General features: G+C 39.0%; 2 protein-coding genes and 1 pseudogene across 2 annotated transcripts; 2 read left to right on the plus strand and 1 right to left on the minus strand.

Annotated features, from left to right (window-relative positions):
• Window positions 1-1,718: 1,718 nt before the first annotated feature.
• On the minus strand, window positions 1,719-3,620 carry LOC137723801 (uncharacterized). Its single transcript, XM_068462993.1, has one exon. The coding sequence runs from the start codon at window positions 3,352-3,354 to the stop codon at window positions 2,146-2,148; it is 1,209 nt and encodes a 402-aa protein (XP_068319094.1). The 5' UTR covers window positions 3,355-3,620; the 3' UTR covers window positions 1,719-2,145.
• A 1,494-nt stretch (window positions 3,621-5,114) lies between these two features.
• On the plus strand, window positions 5,115-7,157 carry LOC137721846 (plasmodesmata-located protein 3). Its single transcript, XM_068460872.1, has 2 exons — window positions 5,115-5,906; window positions 6,930-7,157. Exons 1-2 carry the CDS (start codon window positions 5,141-5,143, stop codon window positions 7,064-7,066), a joined length of 903 nt encoding a protein of 300 aa, XP_068316973.1. The 5' UTR covers window positions 5,115-5,140; the 3' UTR covers window positions 7,067-7,157.
• Window positions 7,113-8,477, plus strand: LOC137722217 (transcription factor TCP4-like; annotated as a pseudogene).
• Window positions 8,478-9,114: the final 637 nt, after the last annotated feature.

The following is a 9,114-nucleotide window of genomic DNA, read 5'->3' on the forward strand; positions in this document are numbered from 1 at the left end:
GTACATCGTGCGATTAATTTTCGTCAGATACTATTTATGTTTAATTTTAAATAATAAAATTTAAAATAATTTATGAAATCACGATGTACGATAAACGGACACGATGTGAGGATCCTTGTTCAATACAACTCATACAAATTCATATAATTTAAACATTTACATTGTAAAAATATATATATATATATATATTATTGGTAATTGATAAGCACATAATTTATATTATTAATAAAATAATACAAATATTACTCGGACGGACTTCCATATTTAATAATACATGATTATTGATAGTTTGTTTCTCCATATAATAAATGTTTATAATTTTTTATTAAAAATGAAAACGGTTCGGTCTTGGGTAGGGGTTCAGGGTAAATACCCCAATAATCGTGACCGAATTTGAAACCAAAAAAATTACCCCATGTTTCCTATAACCCTAAAGTACTCGAAATTTAATTGCCGCCATCGAACCGTTCGAATGAACTACTTGCAGGATCATATTTGACGAGTTATATTGTCATCCTTAATTGGAGTTAAATCCCAAAGCTTAAGCATGACATTGGTAATGTCAAGCCAATTAACTAGGATAAGTGTCATAGCCCATGTTTGATGTATTTCTAGTAACAAGAGAGGCTCCATTAATCCATAATTTCTAAAAGATGCGACTCTATCGGACCACCATAAACTCAATCTCAATTATATCTTGTCTCGTTCAAACAACCTTTAGGACTCGTTTGGTGGGTTGTATGAGATTGATTCTTAAGAATAAGATTTAATTGACAGAGATTAGTTAGGCATGACTTGCAATATGTGTATATGAAGAGGTTAGATAATCCGCACATTCACTATATTCTCTTATTTGCCTGACCACCATAATGGAGGTGTCTACCCCTTTATACAAGCCTCTCCTTCTTAAGGTCTCATAAAATGCCACTTGTACTAGCTTACTGACAACTTTCCACTTATTCGGCCAAGCCTTCATCAATGAAGATGTTATAGCAATCAGATGGCGCGTCTTTTAAGGTTCAAGTGGCCCAATCGTCGCTCAACCCTCGGTTACTCTGCATGTTGTCGTACGGTTGAGTAGTTGTGTGCTTGGAGATTTATGCAGTAAAGCTGTTAGCTTGTTCACATGTTCACTTATCGGATAGTTTTTCGTTTTAGTCGAACTGAGTAGTCAGGTCGACCCTTTTAGAACCCTTTGGGCCCTGTGATTGTTGGTATTTCCTTGGGCTTATGTCGTTGCATGGGCCTAATAGGCCTAGCGTTAACAAGATTTATAACCCATCATGTTTTAGTCATGTCCATCTTACATTTTGACACAACAAACAATGAACTGGACTCAAGTTTATTTTAATTGGTCACAACCTATCTCAACCAGCCTACCAAATATGCTATTAAGGCCCGTTTGGTTTGTTTGATTGGATTAAACCTTAGGGATAATATTGAATTGGCAGGGATTGGTTAGGTAGGATTTGTAACCTATGTATAAAAGTCTTATCCGCCTCACATTTTAGCACAACAAACAACAAATTGGATTAGAGTTCATTTGAATTGGTTACAACCTATCCTAACTAGCCTACCAAATAGGACCTTATGATTCACTCACCTACCAAATGAGCTCTAATAATTATACTAGATAACATCCTTTAGCTCTCCCCCACCATGTTAGTATGAATAATATCGTTTGTTAAAAAAATTAATATTATACATATTGACATATTTTATTTAATTTTTTAGAAGATACATGTGCGTTGAAATTGAAAAAAAATAGTTACATTGTTGAAATCCCATAAAAATAAACATTTACAATTCAATAGTTGAAATTGAAAACAATCCTATTCAATCTCCCCAATCACAAATGTAAAAGGTTAAAAAAAAAAAAAAATTAAAAAGGAGGACGGTTGTTTGTTTGTTTTTCACATCACACCCTCTAATCCTCTCTAATTCTAAAACGCACCAACAATATTTGTCTCCATCCAAACGACCCATTGTTCTTCCAATTCATCAACCCCAATATAACTACAAATCTTAATTTCATTTTAAAAACGACATCCAATTAAATCAGCGTCGTTTTTATCTCGTCAACCCCCCCCCCCCCCCCAAAAGAAATTTGGAAAAGGTAAAACGGTGGCGTTTTGTAACGTTGACCTACCGTACGTACGAGTCGTCGTCGAAAGTCAAATCGGACGGGCTGAGGTGCACTTTCCCGCTCTTCTTGTTAATCTTCGGTTTGCTGCCGCAAGAGATCGAAATCTCGCAACCCAACGCGAAGCAGGAGAACAATCCTTTGCCGCTGCTGCGGCTCCGCCGCGTCTTCTGACTGCTGGGACGGCGGTGGGACGATTGGAGTGGCTTCTGAATATGGGAACCCTTTGCGTTGTTCTTGGCGCAGTCGTACACCGGCGGCAGCTCCGTCCGCCACCGTTCGATCTTGGTCTTTAACCCTTCCACGCTGTCCTGGTCCGCCCACTCGTCCAGCAACGAGCTCCCAGCATCATCGGGCGACGGCGCGCGGGCTCCGGTGTACGGCAACGGGTAGATTCCCTTGGCGATTGCGGCCGCAACCACGGAGGGCGAAGGACCGACGTCAGAGCAGAGGGACCCGTTCACGTTACCTTTCTTTTGCTCTGTGCTGAGCTCAGATCCGTTCACAATCGAGCTATTGCAGAAGGAGGCTTGAGTTTTGGGCTTGTAGGCGGCGGCATTGCAGGTGGAGTTCGACGGCCTGATTTTTGTGACGCCATCGCAGATGGAGGACGCGGGCCTGGATTTCGAGAATCCGGAATCGCTACCCGTCCGATCGCTCTGAGATCGTTGGAAGATGACGAATTTGTCTTGATCCTTGGAATTGAGGCCGCTGCTCTTCTGGTTACCGGTTTTTCCCTCCATCAGATCCCAGTACCCGACGGCGGAGGAGCTGAGCTCGCTGTAGAGCGGCATGCTCCGCATTGTGCTGTCGAGGAGGCCGAGCCCGATGTTCAGAATCCCCTGCGGGCGGCCGGACGGGCGGCGGAGCTGGATCGCCATGAACCGCATCTTGGACTTGTTCTGCAAATTGTTCACCACGACCGCGGCGGTTCCGATCAGGACGTCTCGGAGCCATGCGGAGGCGTAGATCTCGATCATGATCTTCGACGTGTCGTCGCGGAGGAAGTCGTCGTCAACTCGGAAGACGAACTTCTCGTTCCACGTCGGGTTGGTGTGGCCGGTCTGGTCGAAACGCGTCGTCAGCTTCCGCTTGGGGTTGACCCACGCGACGGCGAACGTCCGCATCGCCTTCGACGCCGGCGTCAGGTCCTGCGCCGAGATCAGGTTGATCTCCAGCAGCTGGAAGGAGGAGCCGAACGGCCGTGGCATGATTTGTAATTAACTCGGAAAACTTAAATACTTAATTTCTTAAATTCTTAATTAATTAATTGCTGCAGCAATCACAGTAATTAAATAAAGTAATTGCTGCAGGCAACTAATTAACAAAAAGAAAATAAGGTAAATTTGTGAATGGAATTGGGTTTGGATTTATGTATTTGTCTCCTGGATTAATTCATATACATACTCGTACGGACCGTAACGATAACCCGACTAACTAACCGATTGACCGTCGCTACAGCCGCCGGAGACGTGCAATCTACTAGGGAAGAGAAGGATGTGCTGCCGTGAGGAATGGTTTGTGGAGATTTGAGGGTTTTTATTGAAGGCTTTTTGCCAGGAAAGTTTGTTACACTTGAATGGTTTTTACAACCGTAATTTTTCTGAACAAATCTAAAATTGTAAAAATTTGGACACATCAAACGGGATAAAAACAAGGTAAATAGTGAAATAAACATAGTAATTATTTATTTATTTTTGCTAAGAATAAAATGTGCATAGTTATATTTACTATTTATCTGTTATTTACTTTTTACTATTTCTCTTCGTTGACCACCTTCAAATTAAAAGGTAAATTAGAAGCTTCCTAAGACCTCACACCGAATAATTCTATTAACTTTGTTAATTTAGTTTACATATATAAACATATAGTTACAAGTGCTTGAAAGTACATAACTATTTGGAAACTGATCAACCACTCTCAACCATGATGGACCAACGACAGTTCGATCATCGCACTAATGCCATTAATTTATAATACGTGTATTTATTTTATTGTAATCCCATCTTGTTATAACATGTATGTTGTTAGTGATTGATGGAAATATTATTTGGGGGTTAGTAAAAGTAGAGCGCGAAGTGTGCAATTTTTTTTGCCGAAATAGCAGGCAAATTAGCATTTTATCGAGATTTGGTAGGCATAATGTCATTTGCCCAAGTCATATTGTACACCTATCAACATATGTCAAGAGCTTCAGAGAGACTATGTCGACTGATGTCAATAGTTTTTGAGAGAGCACGCTAACATATGCTAACCTATGAGCACGCCAACACATGCTAACCTATGCAGTGAGCTTATTGACATATGCCCATAACAATGCATATAAATGCATGAGGCTAGCAGCTACCTAGTCAGTGTCCATAAATGCAATTTGTCGAGCAGTTGAAAGGTAGCTTTTAAGAGCATCTTATACTTCCAAAGGGCAGCACCTAACTCTTTCATAGAGAATTTCTGAGCTTGATAGGGGCAGCTGACCCATGTCACCTTGCCCAAGATGGATCCCCCCATGTACATAGCTTAGTAATACCATACGATTGATGGTATGACCGTTATCCGGTGATTCTTGCCTAAAGAACATTAATATTGTATGAGAGCTTCATACTTCTTGTTTTACATGTTCATATTATACGAGAATTATTATTGACACTTTTAAAGGGTCATTATGCCTTATTTGAACTTTTAATGTGTAATTACTCTCGTATACTTTGATCAAAGCAAGTTATCTTTGTTCATGTAACTTACGCAAACTTTACATGATTAATTCAACAACAAGACACCTAACTATATATGTTTTTCTTTGCTGCTGATTTGAATAACTTGTAACCCTTCTGGTGAAGAAAGTCGCAAGTCTTCACCAAAGTTAGACAGAAGTGGGCCGGAAAAAAACGCTAAATCTCAACTTCCCATATCCCAAAGCACAAAAAGAAAACCAACAGATTGAAAAATGCAATCTCATTGCACAGTCTTCAAACCCTAATTAATGATCTTAAAACCCTAATGGATTCAACCTTTCTCCGTTTTGCATCGCTACTACTTCTACTTTCTCTCGCATCATCTGCAAACCCTAATTCCGACTACAACAGTTTGGTATACAAGAAATGTGCAAATCAAACATTTACAGCTCTCCCAACTAAATCGCAAGTCCCACAACAAACCCTTTCATCTTTTTTTCAACAACTGACATCACACTCCTCCCAATCAAAGTTCCATAAGCACACCGAAGCCAGCGGAGACAACAACGAGGCGGGTATTTCCGGCCTCTTCCAGTGCCGGCAGGACATCAGCAATGAGGAGTGTCACACCTGCGTGAACACCCTTCGTAACTTATCGAACACCTTGTGCAAAGAGTCGGTTTCGGCTCGTGTTCAGCTGCATGGGTGCTACGTGCGCTACGAGCTCGATGGAGTCGACTCAAAGCCCTCCAGCCATAGATTAATGCAGAAGACTTGTGGGAAGGATTTGGCAAATGGGGTGGCGGCAGGGTTTGAGAAAATGAGAGCTGCGGCGTTTGCTGCCTTGGAGAGCGGGGTTGCGGATGGTGGTGGGTTTTGCCAAACGAGTTATGAGGCGGTGCAAGTTATGGCTCAGTGTGTCGGGGGCTTGGGGGGTTGCGTGTGTGGAGAGTGTGTGAGTAGGGCGGTACAAAGTGCTGAAGAAGAATGTGGTGGTGCTGTTTCTGGGCAGATTTATTTGGAGGAGTGCTTCTTGAGCTATAGTTATCATCCAGATGGGATACCTGCAGATGACCACCCAGATGATCGAAGTGAGTTTTTCTTTTCTTTTCTTTTTTGTTTTTTTTTTTTTTGGTTGTCAAACAATAAATTTTGTTAGATTAAATGTTAGAGTAGTCACCGACGGAATTTGAACTCACGCTATCATGCAAGCGTTAAATACCTTTACACTTGCATGATCCAAGTGATAGAATTTGAGAATTATTTTTCATATTTTAATAAGTTTTTAATTGGGTAGTATTTTTCATACTCTCCTAAAGTTTTTCTTTTGTTAATGTTTTTTTATGATTGATATTCAGTCCAAAAACTAGAAAATAATTAAATAAAAAATGTAACGACAAAAAAAAAAAAAAAAAAGGTGCGGAAATCATAATTTTCTTTACTCTATGTTTGGTTAAGGAAAATAAATTTGGAAATTTATAATTCATATGCACCAATTCTCTTGTTTGGATTAATAAATATAGAAATTTTAGAATTTTTGCGTGGAAAAAAAAAAACTTGGAATTTGAGACCTCAAATTCCTAAGTTTAAATTCCATGTAAATATGTGTCGTTTCCTAATTTCTATGATTAAGATTTTAAAAATAACAAGTTTCGTATTCAATTCCTTTGTTCTTCTAAGTTAACCAAACAAGAAAATTCACAAATTATAGAAAATAAAATCTTGTCATTTCAATTTCCGTCATTTTAAAATTTCTTAGTAATCTTAAATTTCTTCATCCATAGTGTTAAGTGATGGGAAATGTTTTATTTTTAAACAGAATAATGCTATTTATACACTCATTTTTAACTTTCGCATACTTTCATTAATTTTTTGTCATTTATCTTATTTAATTCATTCAAACCGACATCTAACAATTAAGAAGGTGTGTAAGAAGTAGGTGTGTAGATAGCATTACCCCTTAGATAATTACGTAAATTGTCATGCATTTCTACCTTTTTCACATGAAATGCACGATTAGCTTGAGATGACGTTACAACGAAACTCTTGATACATATATAATTATAAACTTAATTGTTAATTTAATGTTCCCAATTAATTGTTTTTATTTGCAGAAAACAAAGGTGGAGGAAATGGGGGAAGTGGGAAAAAGGTGGCAATTCTTGTGGGAGGAGCAGCTGCTTTGGCTTTTGCCTTCATTTTTCTCTTGTTCGTCAGGTCTTGGTCAAAGAAAGAAGATGACTGTGACTAAAATTGGTCCAATTGGATCTTCTTTTTCGACCCGATTTCAGACATTTATGATTTGGGCGGGGTTGCTTAAATTGGTCCAATTGGATCTTCTTTTCGACCCGATTTCAGACATTTACCATATTTAGTTTCTTTTTTGAGCTTTTGTTTTGGTTTTTTTCAACAGAAAATATATTGCCATTCACTTGGATGATGGACACATTGTAAAAATATTGCAAACGCTTTTGGTTGGTGCACAAAATAGTGCATGTATGACTTATATATAAATATAACGTTTGTTTTTTTTTTTTTTTAAGATTTATCTCAGTTTACTGCTGTTTTTTGGTTTTTAATATTTGATACACGAATTTTTTTTTTATTCTAAAGTGGTACATAAAATTATAATATTCGAACATTTTCATATATTTGTTAAGGTTATTGTTAAATTTATTGTTAACGGATGATGTGGCATCCACGTCAACAATAACTAGATGGCACGTGAACAATAACTGATGATGATGTGGCACCCACCCTTCCCCCTCCATCTTCGCCTCGACCCACTCCACTTCTCTCTCTCTCTCCCTCCCACATCTCTCTCTGACTCTGGATCCTCATCACCACCACCATTATCTCCACCAAAACCCAATTCTCAATTTTACCCATCTTGTCCAAGAAGAAGAAGAAGAAATCGAACAACAAACCCAGCAGAATCACCACCAAGTTTTCAACTTTCCGTGTTTCCAGCAAGACCCACATAGCAAATTGTTCAGAACCCAAATAGCAACTCGACTTTCCTCCCACCGTCGCTCGACCCGGACGCCATTGCAGACACCATAAAGTCCTTTTTCCCAACGGGTGCTTCCGCAGTCGCAGCTGCAGCTGAGGCTCCGTCGTCGACGATACAGTTTCATCAGTTCTACCCACCTGATTTACTCTCCAGAACCAGCAGCCAGAGCCAAGATCTGCGCCTCTCTCTTTAATCCTTACAAGACCCAATTCTCCTGCACCAGCACCACGCTCAGACCCATCAAAACGAGCAATCCTTTTTCTCCAGATCCCAAAACCCGATCGGGTTTGATGGGTCCTCCGCCGCGTGGGCAGAGCATCACCACAACCAGCAGCAGTGAGAGATGAACAGATTCCAAAGAATGATGGCTTGGAACAGCGGAGGTGGAGATAGCGGTGGTAACGACGGTGGATCATCGTCGTCAGGCGGGTTTGCATTCAACTTGCTGCTACCAACACAGCAGAGTAGTATTGGTTCTTTGCAGCAGCAGCCGTCGTTGTTCGGCCAAAGCCAGTTCTTTTTTCAGAGGGGACCCCTTCAGTCCAGTAACTCACCGTCAATCCGTGCTTGGATGATGTGGGAGGGAGAAAGAGAGAGAAATGGAGTGGGTGGTGTCGAAGACGCTGAAAAGTTTATTTTAATTTTTTAGTTTTTATTGATTTTTTTTTATTATTTTATTTTTTAATATTGCTTAATTATTGTTCATGTGGATGCCATGTCATCCGTTAAAGGTAAATTTAACAGCAACCTTAAAGGATGTATGAAAATGTTCCAAAATTATAACTTTATGTACCACTCTGGGATAAAAAAACTTTATATACTAAATATTGAAAACCAAGAAACTTTAAAGTAGTAAACTTTAAGACTCAAACTTAAAACCTCATTTATTATCAAAAAGAGAATTACTCGTAGATTAGAAGTTTGTTGGTATATGACGGCAATTTGAGAATAAAAGCAATGAAGAATTTACGGTTATTGAATCTTTTTGGATATTGAAAGACTTAACACCACTCATCAATATCTTAGAGCAGTTGAGCGTCATTTTATTAAAAATCGATGTTCCGTTATAAAATAAATTCGTCTGCTCTAATCATTAAAGCAAACAATAAGTACTTAGAATCTTAAACTATGAAAACAATAAAATTCTTGCTTAATAAAGTAAAGGTTGACGTGGATCATCAAGATACGATTTTATTTCAACCTAATTTTGTGTTTAGAAAAAAATTGTGGCTAATCATATTTTATAAGTTTCATAAATTTTTATTTTATCGTAAGTGCGATGTTAA

Source organism: Pyrus communis, chromosome 17 (genome assembly GCF_963583255.1).
Source record: "Pyrus communis chromosome 17, drPyrComm1.1, whole genome shotgun sequence".
Taxonomy (NCBI): domain Eukaryota; kingdom Viridiplantae; phylum Streptophyta; class Magnoliopsida; order Rosales; family Rosaceae; genus Pyrus; species Pyrus communis.

Excerpts from the sequence above, each read along its gene's own strand:
- LOC137721846 (XM_068460872.1), top strand. The coding sequence starts at position 5,141 with ATGGATTCAACCTTTCTCCGTTTTGCATCGCTACTACTTCTACTTTCT. Across the intron at positions 5,907-6,929 it reads TGACCACCCAGATGATCGAA|AAAACAAAGGTGGAGGAAAT; the intron begins GTGAGTTTTTCT and ends TTTTATTTGCAG.
- LOC137723801 (XM_068462993.1), bottom strand. The coding sequence starts at position 3,354 with ATGCCACGGCCGTTCGGCTCCTCCTTCCAGCTGCTGGAGATCAACCTG.